This window comes from Acanthaster planci, linkage group LG17, assembly GCF_054643075.1.
Source record: "Acanthaster planci isolate LZ-2023a linkage group LG17, COTS_SCS, whole genome shotgun sequence".
In the NCBI taxonomy this organism is placed as follows: Eukaryota; Metazoa; Echinodermata; class Asteroidea; order Valvatida; family Acanthasteridae; genus Acanthaster; species Acanthaster planci.
The window spans coordinates 770432-790239 of record NC_141793.1 but is presented as its reverse complement, the minus strand read 5'-3'; the positions used below and the strand labels follow the sequence as shown (position 1 = coordinate 790239).

The window sequence follows — 19808 nt, the reverse complement described above, 5'->3', positions numbered from 1 at the left end:
GTGCCGGCCTGAAACAAACCACAATCGGGGGGAGGAGGGGGGTGGATGCAATAAAACTAACTGCTTCATTGCGGGAAGATTGCCGACAAGATTGTTAATAATCCCACAACTGGTCCGGGACAAATTTGAGTTGACTCCTTATTAGCATGCTAGTGTTTTAGCTTTCCTGAAGTCCTGCCAGGCCAGTATGCATATGGGACCATAATACTATCGGTGCCCTTGTCGAAGGTACAGCATCCATATTTATAGCGTTCAGCTCCCGTATAGATCTACCTAAAACTGACATCTGTTGCCTTCGAGACTGTTTGAATAGTTGCCATGGTCGTTAATTTTTACAAGTGTGTTTATAAAATTTGTTGTTACTTATTATGTATGTTTGCATATATGTTGGAGGATTAGACCAAGCTATATGCTAATGAAGGGTAATTCACTGAGAGATGTTACAGCAGAATATTGCTCGTATCTTTGGTGGCAGTTTCTGAGGTGCGCAAAGGGACACTGCTTCAAGTTGCTCGGTATAGAAAGCCAATTCCATGAATGCATCCATACACATTTCGCACTTAACCGCCATTTGACACAGCTCTTCCACTTTCTGTAATATCCTAACTTTGCTGACGATGACGTGAAGGCTGCAAATTCATTATTTCTTCATCTACAATGACAATGGAGAGTCCTGGTAAAGTATAACTATACGTACACAAGAGGTGGCGAGAATTAAGTCCCCCGAGATATGTCGCATCGTTTCCATCCTCTGAGAGCCAATCTCACAGGGGAATCATTATAGATCGTTGACTGCAATGATAAGACCATTCCATCTTACTGGAAAATATTTGACACCGCCTGATCATGACGTCTCCAACAAATCAGATTGCGATATATCTGAATGCAAAGCTTAACACAAGGGGGAAGCATTTGCCCAGAGCATTGTAGGCTGTAATCCTTCCAAGTTCTTGAGATAAATACTCGGATTGCGACTATGATTACATTCATCCACCATTGTCGTAGCAGTTTCGAGTGCACTTTGCAATGTCGGCAAATTGGCACAGTTATGTGAAGAATGAGAAGCTTTCGGATAAAACGTGCCATTAATCAAATCCTGTCTCGAATATGACGGAGTTTATCATAATGTCATAAGTCAATAAGTCTTCAGCCTATCTGGTTTTAAAACTAACCAAACAGATTCGATTTTCAAAAAAACATACTGAAACTTTGTGTGGGATCAACACTTTGATCCCGGATTCATTAGTCACGAATATAATACTCCATCTTGTTAGCTTGTTAGCAATGTCTAAACAGTTTCCGAACCAGGTTCATCTAATAACAAACATACACAGAATGGTTATGTTCCATGGTGAGCCCATGTAACCAAACAAGTCGAATGGATGGATATTAACAAAGGCAGCATTAGACTTTTTGGTAAATGTTTTTAGATGTCATGAGTAAAGTTGACCGTTTGGAAGTAGGCTAAGCTCTTAGGGGTGCGCCCGTAGGGGACTGGCTCTAGATTTGGGTATCGTTAGTGATCTCATGTCCCTCTCGCCCCAAGATGAAGGAGACGGAGAACCCAGGCACGGGTCCAAAAGGGAATTGGGGATTCACCTCCCCCACCGAAACAAAAATAAAAAACATTAAAAAAAACAAATAAAGCATGTATAATAAAAAGATAACTTGATACTACGTATTAAGGTAAGTGCATCGGTCAAATGTGATGCATTACCTGTGTCTTCTCCCGTCCGCAAACCCGGATATTAATTTTTCTTAATGTGACCGGCCTGACTCCTTGCCCCTCCCTCTTGGAAAAATTCCTGGATCCGCCCCTGCATTGGAACCCTGTGCTATCGACCCCAGTCGTCCTTGAAGGCCACTTTAAGAATATATAAAGAGAGGGACCCTATCGGACCACTGTCTTCCTTTCTCCATGGTCAAACCACAGAGCAAGGACCGTGGAGGAAGCGTCAAACCAAGATGCCATTTCTTCTGCGCCCTATTTCTGAGGACCTCAAGAAAATGAAACAAGAAAGCTGTTTTGAATAGGCCGGGTTCCCTCCGATCAAGGGCAGACAGCATTCAAAAACTTGTTCACCTACCATTTATACAGCCTCGATAAGAGACCCCTTTAATTCATGTGGACTAGGGTTTGTGGTTCCAAAATGTGGCATAGGGGCGCGGGATCATGGCCTGTCACCCGGCGTTTATTTCACACCATGCTGTGAAAATAGTGTTTAACACTGACACTTGCATAGTTGCGCGACCGCGTGACCTCCGGTGGAGTAAACACAGCCCCCAGTCTGGCTAGCAAGCTCGATCGGCAGGGTGGATGAAACTTGTTCCAACCGGATCGATATACGTACGTGTCTTGCATGCCATGTACAGTACATGTACGTGTACATGTACACTCCATCGGCTCTTCACCGAGATAGCGTCCACTGCAAGCATAATAATGCATAACGCGTAAGTCTTGGGTGCCTAATCGTATTCAGAGGTTTTAGTCAGCGTGTCTGCTACTAGGCCTGTGTAGCGCCGTTCACTGCTGAAAGCATTGCTGAGCCAGATCACACCCACTGATGTTCTTATTTTCTCCGAGTCAGACAAATTTACAATGTGTCATTAAGACCTTTAGTCTCAGACGTTTAACACAGAATTCCCAATCATGGCCTGCTTTGGTTGTTGCCGACAAAGATCAAGCGACTACGTGGATGGGGAGACAGGAATAGAGATGAAGAAGGCATCATCAGAAGACAACTTGGCGGGCACCCACACCCACTACAAAATATTTGTGAAGACAGGCGATCGCAAAGGCGCTGGTACAGATGCTAACATCTACATCATCCTACACAACGAGAGTCTTGTCGCCTCCAAAGAGATCAAGCTGGACCGGCTGTTCCATGATGATTTTGAGAGGGGGAAGACCGACGAGTTTAAGACCAAACTCCCCGTCGAGTTTGGTGCCGTGGCGAAGATTGAGCTCTGGCGGGACGAGTGCGGCGCATTCGACCCGTGGTACCTGGAGAAAATCGACATCTTTGAGACACCCAAGGAAGGGCCCAAGAAGGGGCCGTACGAGTTCCCCGTCCATCGGTGGATTCAGGCCAATAAAAGGGTGTTTTTTCACCGGTATGACTCCCTGCTACCCCAGAATGATCCCCTGAAGGACACGCAGAGGAAGGAAGAAATGCGGGAATTACGGCAAATCTATCAGTTCAGGAGCCAGGCCCCGGAGGCGGGAATTCCATGTCAGGTGGGTAGGCCTGCACAAAGCGGTTGAATGATGGCTATATCGGGTGTGTGCACGTAAGATTCTACTCCAGGTTAGAATTTTTTTGGATTGCATGAATCTACACTGACTGTCAGAATGCGACAAGAGCGTGCGTGCGGGTGTTTGCGTCGCGAGACGCGCTCCAACATTTGTGGTACATGTGTGGAGTCATGGCATGGTCAGGCTGATTAAATGAGATTTTTTTTTTATACTCCTTTTATAAAATTCTGGTTCTTTGTGGATCTGTCAAGCATAATGCAGACATCCTTGATGCTCAAAACATCTTCGTTAACTTCAGAGTTGTGTATTATCATTAGTTGTTCTGGTAAAAATGTTAATACATATATTATAGGGCACAGTGTCTCCCAGTATCCGTAATTGAAAGGCGCTGATGCGTTATCATTATATATGCGCATTGGGCTCGTAACATCTGAACATTCCTGAAACCATCTCAGCTCCTTGGGGAGTATGCTATCTTGATGCCACAATATCAGGTTCAAACGGCTAAACACAATATCCATGCCTCCGTAGGTGCCTATTTACTCACTCCTTGGTTGGAGAGAAGCACTGACGAAGGGGTAAAGTGACTTGCCCTTTAGATCGCAAAATGCTGCCACCAGCTGGATTCGAATCCCCAACCTTGTCACTCGAAGCCAGAAATGCTAACCACTACAGGTCAAATGCCGTATACACAAGACCAATGTGCCCCAATGCATCAATGATCCTCAGCATTATGCATCGCTTGTCGAGTTAGATTATCCTAGAGGTTGATGTTATTTCTTGTTTGGTTTTTTCTATCGTTTGGGTGTCATATTTGTACACCCATAGATACTCTTCGGCTAGTTTGAAATAGTATCCATGATGGAAAATGTTAAGTTGGCTGCAGATGGCTTCGTTTATTTGTTAAGCAAGAAAAATGTGACCTTTCATCAACACCCTCTCGTCATCGAGCGGCTTGTTTACATGATATACACCCCATAAAACAAACAAAGAGTTATGATATGGGTCTGGTATGTTATTAGACCGAAGAAAGAACGGACTGAAGATACTAATGCTGAATATTCAAATCAGTACTTTTCCCTCCAAATTGACTGATCAACTTCTTCGGGTTCTCTGATGGGGCGGACGAGAACCACAAATATTCAGAAGATACGACCCCTCAGCACCTTTGAGATATGGTTGAGATTGTACCAGAATTTTACAACCGGGTTTACCGGTTGTAAACTTCCTGATAACCCCCCAGAGGACAAAAATCCACGTTTTTAACCTTCAGACTAGAACCCGGATATGCCATGTTATCATCATTTCAAACAATGAATATGTATGGCCCCTTTCGTAGTATGACAAATGGAATCTGTTGAGTGCTGTATGTGTGCGTCATATGTCTGAAAATATGGACGGGTTTTGAAGAACATGAATGCTTGGTCCCAGCGGCGTAGCGAAGGCATTTTCTTGGGGGGGGGTGTGCCCGGGTCAATTTGCTGACTGGTCGATACAATTTCAGTTTCATTTGCCGACTGACCCTTTATTTGCCGACTGAAAAGAATTATTGGGGGTGCGACATCCCCCCCAACATCCCCGCTCGCTACGCCGCTGCTTGGTCCGGATATAAAAGAATTATTGAGGGGGTGCAACACACCCCCACACCTCCCACATCCCCGCTCGCTACGCCACTGCTCGGTCCGGTTACTGTGAGTGTGACGGGTGTGCTATACAGAATGACAGAGAATAAAAGATTCATGGAAAGCTGTTCCGTCACAATGAGTGACTTAGGTCATTGTTAGAAGCCTGTTTGTTGTGCCAATACCCGGCTACATGGATGGTTAGGCATCGGTACAGCCTACAGGTGTACGTGTATATGTACTGTATGTGGTTCATTAGCCTGCATGGGAAACCCAGCTGAGAATGGCTTCACTGGCAAATTATCCAAGTCTTGGGCCAAAAGTCTACTAGCAGGGTTGGTGTGATTAGGTCAGGTCATGAAGTCAAATTCCCAACCCTGAAGCGCACTGTGAGCATACCCTTTCCATTCATGGCTTTCACTGAACCGTACAAATCCAAGATGCGTCACTGGACTACCCTATTTGCTCCAACCATAGAGCTAGGATTGTGTTCCTAGCTCTATGCTCCAACCATGCTCCAACTGCTATCTTGCGAGCATTGTGTTAAAGCGGCCTCGACCTTTCTTCCACCACCATACACGGATTGAGTTCACACGGACTCCATTGGGCCACACGTACACACAGGGAGACTGTAAATACATTGCATATGATGTACAGTGTATCCGGAAGCCACACGGGTATTAAAGATTAGCCGAATCGCACACGGAAACTTTTACTAGAATTGCAACGCACCAGTTGCGTGATAGCTGTACACCGACTTACACGTACATGTACACTGCACACCAGCAAGGTGGTCAATATTACAAACTTTGAACACCATTCTGGACTGTCTACGGCGTTTTAACCACTATGGATGACGAATACAAGGCTACTAGCACCCATACGATTTACAAGATCCTCGTCAAAACCGGGGATATGAAAGGTGCTGGTACAGACGCCAACATCTACATCATCCTGCATAACAAGAAGAAGGTGGCTTCCAAGGAGATCAAACTACACCGCAAAATCCATAACGCCTTCGAGAGGGGCCACACCGACAAATTCAAAGCCAAGCTGCCGGCCGAGTTTGGTGCTGTTGAAAAGATCGAGCTGTGGCGGGACAAGCATGGCGCCTTCGATGCCTGGTACCTGGAGAAGATCGACATATTTGAGAAACCCAAGGAGGGGCCCAAGAAGGGGCCGTACGAGTTCCCCGTCCATCGGTGGATTCCGGCTAGGAAGAGGGTCATGTTTCACCAGTATGATACGCTGCTCCCCCAACATGATCCTCTCAAGGAAACGCAGAGAAAGGAAGAATTAGAAGAATTCAAGGGGACTTACACTTTCAGAAGTCAAGCCCCAGGTCTTCCATGTCAGGTAAGGCAATGTTCTGATGACGTCAACGGGAAATTTTATCATTCCTTGAACTCTGAAAGGTCTCGGCATTCATTTTAAAAGTGCTGATAAGTGATATTTACAGATCCTTGGGAGGGAGGGTAGCGATCACGATGATTTTGAGGAATATTTATTCATATTTCTCCCCCAAACGCGTGACCGTTTGTAAAAAAGTCTTGAATGAAGGCTAACCTTTAGGTCGTGTCATGGGTACCGTACCACAGGCGTCTCTGGTTTCCGGTTCGGAGCAAGCTCTGGGTCCAATGTTATGTGTGGTTTTCGCCGACAGTCAACTCGTTGCCTACTGATAGGCCTATCAAGAGACGAATAAATATTGCTGATTTACTGATGGTCTTCGGAAAGTACCGGCCAAACCTACGGCAATTTTCAACTTTATCCCTATAGGAAAATCTTTCCCGTGGCCCGGTACACTTTTTTCTAGCTTTACCGGTCTGTCTTCAATTTTAGCGCCAATCACAAACCGACAATAATCGTATCCGCTGTAACCGATACCACAAGTGAACCCACTCCAAGATACTCTCATCAGGAAAACTTTGATATCATGCGTTGTTTGTACAATTTGACTGCTGACATTTTTCCACAATCATCGGCTGTATTCTGTTCTGTGTTTGTAGACTTCATTTCCTGGTCATATTATCGTCCCGTTGACCTTCGATGTCGGAAATCCATGTACACACCGCAGAAGTTTGGCAACTACAAACAGGCTGCTTCTTTGCCCTGTGAACGTCGTATTCTCAAAATGAAAGGCAATTTCAAAAGCGGCCGTTCTAGTTTAATTAAATGAAGTAGAACTTTTGAAAATTGGTTTACAACCAAAATGTATTGGATTGGGAACCATGTGCATTATGTGTGATGGTAGATGGACAGGGTACTGTATTATATTATGCTATTTTCTACAAACTTTTTTTCAAAGTACATCGTTTTGCTCGTAAAACGCTAGGTCGTCGTGCATCGCCATCTATTTTATTTGATCATTGTAAGCATACTTGGTGTCCAGATCCACTTTGGAACTGAACAATAAATATACTTACGGTCGTAAACAAGTACTTATATATTGGTGTTCTAAGGGGACGGGTTTTTCGAGTATCCCCTGTAAGCTTTGACTATCCTTTTATAAACGCTGGTTTAGGAGTTCGTGCTGAAGTACCCGTGGGATCCAATCGACTGTCTTTTGTTCAGAGGGATTTCGTTAGGGGAGATTCCGTTTGAACTGTTGAGGATTCAAGAACGCAGAGGAGCCTGCAAGATGTCCTGGTACCGCGTGGTTGTGAAGACGGGGGATTTGGTGGGTACTGGCACCGATGCAAACGTCTACCTTGCCCTCTACAACACCGCTAATGTCCGATCCGAAAGCTTCAAGATGGACAACCAGTCGAAGAACGACTTTGAGCGGGGCCAGGTGGACTTGTTTGCGGTCAGGTTGAAGCGGGCGGGCTTCGGTAGCATCTCCCGGGTCGAGGTTTGGCGGGACGCGGCTGGGACTTTTGACGCGTGGCATCTGGAGAAGATCGAGATCCACGATGCTGGAGGGCCCTAGAGAAAGGGCGGGAGGTCCCTGGCTGTCTTGCCCGTGCATCAATGGATTCTTCCCAAAAAGAAGATGCAGTTTACCCTGTTCGATTGCTGTTTGCCACAGCGAGATCCTTTGGCCAAGACTCAGAGGAAAGAGGAACTGAAATATTCAAGGAAGAGCTACAAATTCAAGCCTCAAGCATTTGGACTTCCTTCTCAGGTACCCATTCTGAGTACCTTACACTATAGGTGTTACATTTACACCTGGTCCATATGTTCACTCATACGAGTTAAACTCGTAAAGCTACTTCAAAATTGTTTTATTAGCTAAAGCTTACAATGCGACCTTCTTTCACCCCAAGTGCGGATTGACATCATCAATTTTTTTTGAGGGGGGAGGGTTTTCAGAAAATTTCCTGTTCAAATATTGAAACAGAAAGAAAAAAAGAACGACCCAGGTCTAACATCCGGCCTCGAGTTCACACATCGGTCTGTATATGTAGTCTGTTATTAGCTTATATCATCAGAAGTCATGTCCGTCACTGGATGAAGTTATAATTCCGGCAGATCTATTTCCGATACATTGTAAAAGTCACCCATTTCACCACCTTGGGATTTCCCGACCGAATTGTCGATTTACACTTCCAAGAGCCATGTTCCCTGCCATGTTTATTCCTGTTGGCTTGCTCTTTAGCGGCCAAAGGTTATCTACTTCTGTCCTATTATTGCAGAAGAGAAAGTTGGAAATATTCCAAGCAATATAGCATTTTCACTGTGTACAGCTCTACATGGACATAGATCTGGATTCCACGTCCCATGGTCCCATCATGTCTCAGTTGCAGTTGGATATCCAAATTTTTGTTCAATAATTCTGAACCCAAGGTGCTTGCATGACGCGAGGAAGCCAACAGAAACGTCACTGTATGGTGACAGTGCAAGTTACTTGGGGATGGGGATTTCGGTTGGACAGTCATTGATGACTGTCTCGTAAGCTCGTGTGGGATCTGCATAATCGCAAAAGAATCGAACACATTCTCAATCCCAGGGAATACTAAAATGGTTCATTCGACTGGTGTGTTCCTCTTTATTCGTTGAAGCACAAAGTATAAATACTTTTCTAAGGTGGATATTTATCATTCGCAACACAGAAAACTTCACATCAATAGACTGAAGCTCCTCATTGTCTGTCAAACTCCACATCTATAAAAACACTTTTTGGCCGATCTCCCTCGGCAAATGATCAGTCCCTGCGTCACCGCATGTCCTGCTCAAAAATTTGCATATTCATATGAAGGCGAAACGCACTCTTTTTCCTGTTCACTGAGGCAAGGTAGAATCGTATTGTTGATACAAGGTCGCTGTATTAAAAGAGGTCAAACTGGAATTCGCACGGGCAGTGTACTCGGTGTGTGTTGGGTGTGAAGGGTCGTATTGGCCACTCTGCTTACGTGCAGACTCTTGTTTCGGGCGTTGTCATTGCCGAAGAGAACCACTCGCTGAAGTTTAGGACGGGGGCTTTGAACTTTAATTGACGACGGCAGTTCTTCATCATGTCCCGTCTTCTGTGTTGTTGTGGTAATGGGTCGTCTAACGATGTCTCCGACGGTCAGGCTACTGCAATGAAAGAAGCGTCATCCGACGATAACTTGGCCGGTGCTCACACCCACTACAAGATCCTTGTGAAGACTGGCGATCGCAAAGGCGCTGGTACAGATGCTAACATCTACATCATCCTGCACAACGAGAATGGAGTCACTTCCAAGAAGATCAAGCTGGATCGGCTGTTCCACGATGACTTCGAGAGAGGGAAAACCGATGAGTTTAAGGCCAAACTCCCAGCTGACTTCGGCGCTGTACATGAGATCGAGCTCTGGCGGGACGAACACGGTGCCTTCGACCCGTGGTACCTGGAGAAAATCGATATCTTCGAGACGCCCAAGGATGCCCCAGAGAAGGGGCCGTACGAGTTCCCCGTCCACCGGTGGATTCCGGCCAAGAAGAGTGTCATTTTCCGTCAGTATGACTCACTGTTGCCTCAGCATGACCCACGCAAAGATTCACAACGCAAGGAGGAGATGGAGGAAATAAGGGAGATTTATCAGTTCAGGAGCCAGGCCCCTGAAGCAGGGTTACCTTCTCAGGTGAGTACCCAATATCGTATGAGGTGACCAGCAGCGATATCACTGTTAAAAGGTCATTCCGTTTTGCAAATAACTCGACAAAAAATGAATAATGTCTTCGGGGATAATGTATTACTGCGAAACCATTCAGCATTTTGGAAACGCAAGGTGGCAGTAAACTTTATCCAGCATGTACATACTTCATTAATTTTTAATCCGTTACCATAGTAATCTGGGATCATAATTCTTGTCAAATCACTCTAAAAATTGTCAAGATGGTCTTTCTTCCAAGGATTAGGCCTAGGCTCTACTTGTTAACAAATCATGCCATCCGAGGTTAGTTAATGTTGTGTAGTATTTTGTTCCCAACCTATAGAACGGAATCTTCCAATTTGCATTTCAAAATAAGCATTGCAACTTTTATTGTACCACTGTGTGCTTTTGCTGTGGTACGTCGACATCCTGTCCTAGAAAAGGACATTTCTGGAAAAGGCCCCATGGAGGAAATGCTTTTATAGTCCATGGTACAACTGATGAAGTGAATCCGCGTGTACGTGGAACCGTAAGTTGTAGACTTTGATCTGGGAGCTGCATCGTGGTTCACACGCAATTCGCAACATGAGTCAGTATGGCCACAGGTCCGTGGTTGAAAAAGTCAGGATCACATTTAACCAGAAATATTCGAATTCATATTTGGCCTACACTTTGATTATAAAATGTCGCTTACGAGCGAGATGCCCACCGTCATTCCCCGACCCCGATTTCAGTGGCCTTTCAAGCTAGTTTAAGTGCTCGAGGCAAAGGTGACAACCAACTGTCCTTTGAGTAATCTCTGAAAAGGTTCGAGTTCGCTTTGTATTTTTCACAAGTGACGTCCAGGTACCTGGTATCACAGAGCTAGGAACACATTATGCTTGTATCAAGGTCAACTCCCATAGGGCCGGGGCCTATCACTGCATTCTGCAGTGGAATATTTGCTCAGGGATCCTCTGCAGAATTGAGAAGGATGATGTTCTCTACGCTTTGGATGAGTGACTGAGAATGGTGCAAATGGCACTGACACGGTGCTGTTTGGGGTTCGTCTTTGTATAACCAATTGGGGGGAGTCAATTAGCATACGTTCCCGACCTCCCTCGTCTGCGACCCGGCTTCCAATTCCACCTGGGCTGGCCATGGACTGACAAGTGGATTGGAGTTTCAGTTCCCGCGAAACTCTGGACTACACTTCCTTTGCCAGAAACCTCGGTTTTCTTCAATAGAAAATAAATTATTCAGTTGACTTGTATTTCGCCCTTCTTCCCAACAGACAACAGGTGTATGTATTTTCGACTTCTTACATTCATCACTGACCCACTTTCTCGTTCATCAGCGCACTTCTGTAGCAGAAAAATCAAGGAGCGACAGCTGCTCTTCAATTTCAAGTTGAGAAACTCAATGCAGCATTCAATATTACGAGAGGGCATTTTTAGACTTGGTTCCTGTTATTTCAAATACTGTAAATATTTTGCTTATACTTTTGACGCCAGGTGGCCGAGCTGCCAGGTGACGAGAAGTTCTCCTTCGATTATTTGGTAAGTGAGGCATGCAGGGACGTTGCCTTAAATATCAGCGAGTCATAAATTGTGGATTTATATTATGTTTGTGTAACAAACTGGTTTATAATTTATGCTAATAAACGACATGCCTACGAATACCTTGCCTGACGTGCAATATTGATTGGCTGTCCCGTCAAACAAAAACATTTTATTTTTTTTCCTATGCCCAGTTTGACCTCGTCAAGAGAAAGGCTAACCTACTCCTGCAAAGCAAACTGTCCAAGACATTTACGGGCAAGTGGCGCAACCTGGATGATCTCAAGAACGTCTACCACGGGGTGTTCCCTAAACCCGATGTAAGGCATTTCGAGACTTTTGTTGTCTTCGGTCCATAAATCTGTAGTACTTTTTCTCTAGATTTGAGAGTTCCATGTAAATGGCGACCAATGCATGTAACTCTATGTGCAGTGGATGGGCAGAAGGCGTGGTTTAAACTGAAGTTTTTTTTCTGGTTCAGAGTTACTTCATACTTTCGTATTCTATAAACTAAGATACAAAAATGTATCAATCTAATTTCAAACATAGAGTGTTTATTCATTGAATATGTTGTGCCCTCTACTTTGGGGTGAAACCACTTCCGTGTTTTATATTTCAGGGAATGCGGATGTGGCGTTCTGACATTGAGTTCGGTCTGCAGCGACTGATCAGATGCAACCCTACCCAGATTCGACTCTTCACGGAAGTCCCAGAGAAGTACGTGAAGCTAGAACGAATTTCCTTCTGGGAAAGTTTTTTTATGGGATTAAAGTATCTGCAAGTACTATCCCATCTGAGGTTACGAATGGCGGTTTCTTTGCTGTGAATAAGTTTGACGCTAACACTCATTGGTGTTATCTGGGGCAGTATTTCCACTGCAGTCGGTATTACTGAAGAAAACGCGTAGACTTATTTGAGGGAAATTCTTGGGTAAAACGGCAGCGTACATAACCGCCCCGAAGAGCTCTGACCGACGACAAATTAGCAAATGTAGTCTGGCTCCTTGACCTGGAAGGTGATTGTTTTGATGAATCCAAAATGCCCGAGTCAGACTTACAATTGGGCTTTTTATTTCCCGAGCCTTTGTATCCAATCACATTTGAGTAGTGCCGCATTCTTAACTTGTCAGGTTTGGTGTGACCGATGAAATGGTTGGACCATTCTTGGAAGGCATGACAATCAAGGAGGCTATCGCGAAGAAGAAGCTGTACTACATCGACTATGAAATTCTAAAAAACCTTCCCGTTAAACAGGGAACACCGGTAAGGACACATCAGCATTTTCTGAGAAGGTTACAGTTTCGAGCCTCCAAGACCACACACTTCCCTCTTCAAAATAATGCCCCCAATGTTTGCACTTTGTGAGTTTTTATCTCAGTTTCTTTGAGACGTGGAAGCCTGTTGGTCCCTTAACCCTAACCCTCCTCAAACCTCCAAAATCCTCTGGGTAGTTTTGAAGGATTTTGGAGGATTGAGACTGGATGCAAATTTTTAATGTAAAAAAACGGAGGATTTTGGAGGATTGGATATGGTTTCTCGTAAAAAAGAGCCCGGGCGGGTTCGGGTTAATGTGGATTTGTAATTTGCACTCGAGGTATAGATTCATCTGGAGAGAGAACTGAAGTTTCGTCGCCCTCGTTCTGAATGTTTGTGCTGTTTTATGCCAACCGCATGTTGAGTATTACGAAGAGTGTATCATTTTAAGCCCTTTTCCCCGAAATAGAAGCATTTTGTAAATTCTGCTTTGTTTGCAGGTTGTTTCACCGATTGGACTGTTCTTTGTGGATAAGAACAAGCATCTCATGCCTGTTGCTTTGCAGTTGGAGCAACAGAAAGGACCAGATAACCCGGTAAGTCTTTTGCCATGGTTATAGTTTGCTTGGTTGATTTGAGATTGATCACAGGTAAGTTAGCTGATTGAAGATTGATCTTTGGTCAGCTGCCTGATTGAAGGCTGATCACAACTTAATTGCCAAGATTGATCGCTGCTTTATTACCCGGTTGAAGATTGATCACAGGTTAGTTGCCTGATTTAAGATTGATCATAGTTGACTGCCATTATTGACGATGTATCTTTGGTTAGCGGTTAGCTTGATTGATCACTAATTAGTTACCTGATTAAAGATTTATCTTGGTTTTCTGCCTGATTGAAGAAGGATCGCTGGTAAGCTGCTTGGTTTAGATTTTTTGTCCTTGAATAGATAGCTGGATATTCCATGGTTGACCGCTCCATTGTGACCTCGATAGCTGAGTTGCCTGAGATAATATGTCAAAAGCTTTGTTTGTTAACTTATTTGCTGTCTGAGCATTTCTTATTTGTTGAAACTCTTCAGGTCTTTCTGCCCAGCGACCCGGAGTACACCTGGCTCTTGGCCAAGATGTGGTTCAACTTTGCCGACGCGTCGTACCACCAGTCTTGCACCCATCTGGGCCTGACCCATCTGGTGATGGAATCCGTGGCGGCTACCATGCATTGCGCCCTCTCTCCTTCACATCCGCTCTTTCGGCTCCTGGCACCGCACTTCCTGTTTCTCATGGCCATCAACAGGTACACACACCTCATGGTCGACTAATTTTTGTAGTCAAGGGAAGGCGGTGAATTGTTGGCAAGGCTGTTAACAGGAGGGAATCATATGTAGTAATCGAAGCTTTTCAGAGATGAAATGAAGTAGGGAAAGATGCTAGTTACTCATTTCTCTGTGTTTGTAGACTTCTGCCAGTATTCACAGGACAATTTGATCATGTTTAAACTTTGTCGTCTGTATTTATTTCCTCGCTTTCTTCGTAAACGCAGCCGTGGTCTTGCTCTTCTGATCTCAGTCGATGGCTGGGTGGATAAGACTATGAACATCGGACGTGACGGGATGTTTGAGCTGATTGGCCGTGCCTTCAAGCGTTGGCGCCTGAATGTGGAAGGTACCATCATCAACGATTTGAAGGCACGCGAGGTCGATGACACCAATGCCCTTCCAGACTACCACTATCGAGATGATGGAGTGCTGATTTACGAGGCGATGGAGAAATACGTCAGAGTTGTTGTGAAATCACATTACGGTGAGGACAAACTTACGTCTCCATATTCAAAACGAGTCAATCACAGGGGCTCATTCAGCTTGATGTTTTTACATTGGACTCCATGTATCGCAACTAATTTTAATTATATCCTGTATTTCAATGTGCGACTTGAACATCCAAGACACTTCATTTTTTGTTTTTAATAGAAACTCCTGATATGATTACTGGGGACTATGAACTCCAGGAATGGGGGCGTTTGATGGCCACGCCCCAGGATAACGGAGGAGCTGGTGTTCAGGTATTAACTCAAATATATGTAACATTTTCAATTCTAGTTACACATTTCACGAAACGGCTCTGGAAAGGGCAAGAAAGTACGGTATGTAGATTTGTGCCAGAACTTCGAAATAGACACCTCATTTCAAACCGAAATTTATTTGTATAACTAACTCACTCACCCCAGGGTATTCCGGCAGACGGCAAGTTCGCCAACGTTGAGGATGTTATCAGCACTGTTACGCCTATCATGTTCACCTGTAGCGTGTCACACTGCGTGGCCAACTTCTCCCAGTATGACGACTACGCCTTCCCTCCTCATTATCCTGCTGGCATGAGGATGCCCCCGCCTACAGATAAGGTAAGATTTACACTAAATTCCATGTAACATTGGGTAAGATTTACCCAAACTAACATGAGAATCGTGTTTTTAATTGCATTCGATTTCGTTTAAATATTGTTGGTGAATGAAATCCCCTAGCTGCAGAGACAGACATACAAAGATATAAGAACGGCTGTGGTTTTGTTGTCTATTTTCTCTTACGTTTTCTCCGCCTTAAATTGCGCAACAAAATTCCTTACTGTCGCCAAACTGTAAATTATCCGACAAGGTTTGCACTGTGTACCGTTTGCCTTTGTGCTTTTGTCTTTCTTTCTTTCTTTCTTTCTCTGTTTTAATTTTTTGACTTTTACTGAGTAATTATTTGTTCTTAGTCCCCGCGTTCTGAGAAGGACATCTTAGACAACTTACCTGAGAAGAATGTGACGGTCGATGTCATGACAGTCACTCGTCTGCTCAGTGAGAAGGCCACCAATAGTTTGGGTGACTTTGAAATGCAGTACGGATTCTGTCCTGTCGCTGTCAAGGCCCTGGAACAGTAAGAGCATTGAAAAGAGATTTTTCCCTTGTTCAAGGCTCAGCCAAACTCACACGGAAGCCTTTCACAATACAAACAGTGAAATTTTGTAATTAGGAAATCTAATCGAAATCGTTCTCACTCGTAGATCTGATTTCATGTGTAACCATTTCGTCGTCTTCCATACCAATATCATGCTTTTTTAATGAGAACTTCTGAACACTAAAAATGGATTCGTTTGTTTCATATTTCTAGTCTGTATGCTTTTAACAATCTAAACATATTCTGCATGAACGGCATATATCACTCTTGTATTACGTGGAGAGCGTTTTTACCCCATGTAGATTACACCAACACGTTCATAATATCTACCATCTTAATTTTCAGTAGATCGTTTTATATATTAATCTTTTTAATCCACATCTTTGCCTTTTTCTCCATCAGGTTCCGGAAGGACCTAAAGCAGATTGAGGTCATCATCGATGAGCGAAACAGACATCGGGAGTTTCCTTATGATTACTGCCATCCCAAGGAGGTCCCAAACGCTATCAGTATCTAACTACGAATCCTCTAAACTCCATGGAGTACAGGGAGAGGAGATAAAATGGGCAAGTTTGGAAAAACCCAGCTTACCAACGCTCTGGGAATAATTCTTCGGTTTCACGACGAAGTGACGTATCGTGGATAGTTTCCCCACCACGACAGCACTTCGTGGTGAACCCGACGAATGTCTGAAAGAATTGCCTTGTATTTCAGAAAAGAAAATGCTGATAAAGAATTACTCAATGTTTCAGGAAAAAAAATGAATGCGCAAAAATGAAATAATATGCGCCAAGTCGTAACAACTTTGAGGTTATTACGTAGATATGCAGTTTTTCGTTTTTTCCAAATAAAGGTTGGAGGTTAAAGAAATCAATTTACTGTTTCAGAAATTCGTAGAAAGTGCTAGTTTTTGCTTTTGCGGAGCGGTCAAGTACGCTTTTTAAAACGTAAAAGTACTAGACACTCTATAGCTTTTCTGTTTATTGGATACCGTACCTTACTATTAAGATGACACCTGCTATGCAGTATTAAATAGTACATGTAGCGTGCTTACATATGTATGGCTTTTTGGTTTCACTGTATCTTAATAAACTGTACCGAATTGTTGCTTCTCAAAACTTTACGGTTTGAAGCTTATGACGTGGGCATTTTGTGTCGAGTTTACGCAATATTTTGTCACGTACCGTTGTCTTGTTGGGAGGTTGGTGGTGCCTTGCATGGGTTTAGGTTTTAGGTTTACATGTGATAAGTAATTCCAAATACATTGTACAGCTAAATATTTTGGATTGCAAAGTACTCATACTTCATACTCATTCAGTATACACGTATGTTTTCCTTCATTTTGTAAAGAGGGCTGCGGTGGTTTTTTTTCTAACCATTTAGTAATTCAATTATTGGGTGTCAGTTCCTATTAAACCATTTAGTAATTCAATTATTGGGTGTCAGTTCCTTGCGAGTCCCTTTATACGCGGAGGTTAATTATGGTTTCGAACATTTTTTGAGTCTGGGGCTGCAGGAAACGTATTTTTCTAAAAGACTATCAAGTAAACAATATTGTTAAGCTACTGTTATTATTAAGCGATGGTTGTGAGGATTCAGTAGTTTCCTTCGGCGATGCACAGGCGGTGCAGATGTCTGGATCGCATCACCGGTGATGCGGCGCATGAATGACTGGCTGTAGTTGGTAAAAACCAGCCGGTGATTACCGGCCCAGTATACGGTCTAACCAAGTAGCACCTTCGCGGCAAGACTAAACAACCTGTACAGGATCGAGACATTATGAATGACTACATGTTACTTTGCATTGAGTTGTATGATCCAGGATTTGTAAACATTTGTAATAAATAAGTCGCCAACAATTCTTTTGACGCAAGAGTCTATAAACTTTTCGTTGTAAACGGAATTACGTATTTTGCTGCAACAATTTTTCCCCTATAAACAGGACTCTGCACTCGCACTCAGAAGCGAAGATAAGTTTGTTAAAAGCGAAATTTTGTTCCTGCCGAGTTAGTAATAATGATAGTCCATTGTACATACATGATTTTACTCTTTCTTTGCAAGAAGCTAGCTGGTTAAAGTATTTCTATTAATACTCGAAAAGCAACACACTCTTTGTCGTTTATTTAACTTGTACACGTCGGTTGAATATAGATTTATGGCTAGTTTTATTTCCGAATGTCTAGTTTTTGTTGTCTTCACCCGGGTTTGGACGACTTTTGAACATTTCAGAGTTCGTAACTGTTTATAATGCGGCTTTCAAGTTTTGAATGCAAATAAACATAGAGCAATTATTTTGGGTGTAGTTAAACTTGGTGATCACAATCTTTTCATTTCACTCCTCAGTGGTCGAAAGTAGTTCCGATTTATACCCATACTTCAAGCCATTTCAAGCACAGCGACATTCCAGAAACAAAGCACAATACCTGTCTAAACGCTGAGCAAAACAGATTAAAGCGCTTTCCGTTATTACCCCTGCTCACAGGGCCCATGAAACATTCCAAATACCATCTTAGCTCCCCAGGGACAGAATTCCTTTGGTTTAAAATTTGTCTGTGACCATTTTCTGGGGATTCTTTCCTCACTGACGTCTCAGCAACTTAAAGTAACGTCGTTTTGGCCGATGATGGCGTCCTACCAGGCAGCTGCCAACGATTCGGGGCCGGGAAGTCTAGTTCCCTGCCCAAAGATTCCCTGACAACTCTTGGCAAATCTTGGGTCAGGCACACTGATCTCTGTACCCTGGATAGGCAGCTCTGCTCTACCAATGATAGCCAGCACGATATGCGGTAAAGGGGGAACCCCCAATGTGATGCACAAGCTGTATACCCTAAGGTTGTTGCGCCAAAATGCACCCCTCTTAGAAATCTGAAAGGAATTCCAAAGATGTCATCAACACAAAAGAAGACACAAGGGGGGGTCCCCTTTGCCGCATATCGCTCATCATATGCCTCTGTTACGCCCCAACTATAGCATCAGTCCCAACTATAGTTGGGCCCGTCCCTACTAGAGTGCTACAGTCGGACCGGCCCAACTACAGCAGAGAGATCCTGTGTGCATGATGTGCCCAGCATGTGCCATATTGTTTACAAATGTCATGTCATTGGTCATAGGGCTAAATGCCACATTTTTGATGAATTGTGTCAAGTGTGAGACACATTGACTCGAATAATGTTGAGACATTTCCCTCAGACATCGGTCAAAAATAGTTGGGCCAGCCCGAACTGCAGCTCTACAGTTGGGACTCAGTGTCCCATAGTTGGGGCGTAACACCTCCAATTCAGAAGCGACTGCGCGGCCATCTTAGGCTTCTTCAATACAACGGCAGTTTTCAAGTCACCGGCTCAAGTGCCATGCAAGTACATGTAGGTCCCATTGTATTGAATACCCTAAGATGACTGCGTGGTCACTTCAATTCACACATAGGCAGTTACTGCTGAGCTGCCTATCCAGTGTATCATGGAGGAGTGTATAGAGATCAGTGGTCATCAGGCATCACCCACGGATATAAATAGATATGACGCAAGGGTCAGAAATTGATAGCCTGAGCGTTTTTTATTTCGTCAGCGGCAACATCTCAAAACTGAGGCTTTTCCCATATCCAGTGGGCAACAATGCGAGTATGTCCCCACTGAGAGCATTTTTCAGGCATAAAGCCTGCATTGGTCGAAGAAAGTTATATTCTGCATTTCGCCGGGCATTTCGGCCAAGGTGACCTTTGATTTCAGGGTAAATACCGCGTGGCATTACCGTTTTCTGTTACCGCTGACCGTTACCGCGCGCGCGATATGGGCCTTTCAAAATGGCCTGTCCCAACCTCACCGCGTCAAAGTGATTAGTCTAAGCAGTTTCGCGGAAATGGTTGTTCCTGTTCTCTTGATCAGTACGAAGCCCTTCCACCTTTATATGCGCACTCAGCATATTCAAAGCACAGCAAACGTGGACAAAGCTCCGTGAATACAAACCATGGATAAACATTTTTTTCAACGTCGTACCTCACAATTAAAGGTTCCTGTGTCTCGACGCTGTGGGTCTATTTGAAATAATTATGACAGACACTATGGGGGCGCTATTTGGTTTGTGTAAAATCTTTTCTGTCTGGTCAAAATTTACCCACTTCTGTGTCCGCCTTACTTCACAAAAGCT

The 19808-nt window shown here is 43.9% G+C and overlaps 1 protein-coding gene across 3 annotated transcripts; it reads left to right on the top strand.

Annotated features, from left to right (window-relative positions):
- Window positions 1–2359: 2359 nt before the first annotated feature.
- Window positions 2360–17973, top strand: LOC110977737 (polyunsaturated fatty acid 5-lipoxygenase-like). Of its 3 annotated transcripts, none has more exons than XM_022232145.2 (12): window positions 2360–3238; window positions 11432–11476; window positions 11671–11796; window positions 12096–12193; window positions 12606–12738; window positions 13230–13325; window positions 13809–14023; window positions 14270–14529; window positions 14697–14788; window positions 14954–15127; window positions 15481–15644; window positions 16068–17973. In XM_022232145.2, exons 1-12 carry the CDS (start codon window positions 2651–2653, stop codon window positions 16180–16182), a joined length of 2106 nt encoding a protein of 701 aa, XP_022087837.2. In that variant the 5' UTR covers window positions 2360–2650; the 3' UTR covers window positions 16183–17973. The 3 variants fall into 3 exon arrangements, with proteins under 3 accessions (XP_022087837.2, XP_022087846.2, XP_022087827.2); XM_022232154.2 differs by lacking the exon at window positions 2360–3238 and adding an exon at window positions 5032–6234; XM_022232135.2 differs by lacking the exon at window positions 2360–3238 and adding an exon at window positions 9186–9926.
- Window positions 17974–19808: the final 1835 nt, after the last annotated feature.

Bases quoted from the DNA above. Each gene is read 5' to 3' on its own strand.
- LOC110977737 (XM_022232135.2), top strand. From the start codon at position 9,336: ATGTCCCGTCTTCTGTGTTGTTGTGGTAATGGGTCGTCTAACGATGTC. The intron at 9,927-11,431 runs GTGAGTACCCAA...TTTTGACGCCAG, and splicing joins AAGCAGGGTTACCTTCTCAG to GTGGCCGAGCTGCCAGGTGA. The intron at 11,797-12,095 runs GTAAGGCATTTC...TTTATATTTCAG, and splicing joins GGGTGTTCCCTAAACCCGAT to GGAATGCGGATGTGGCGTTC.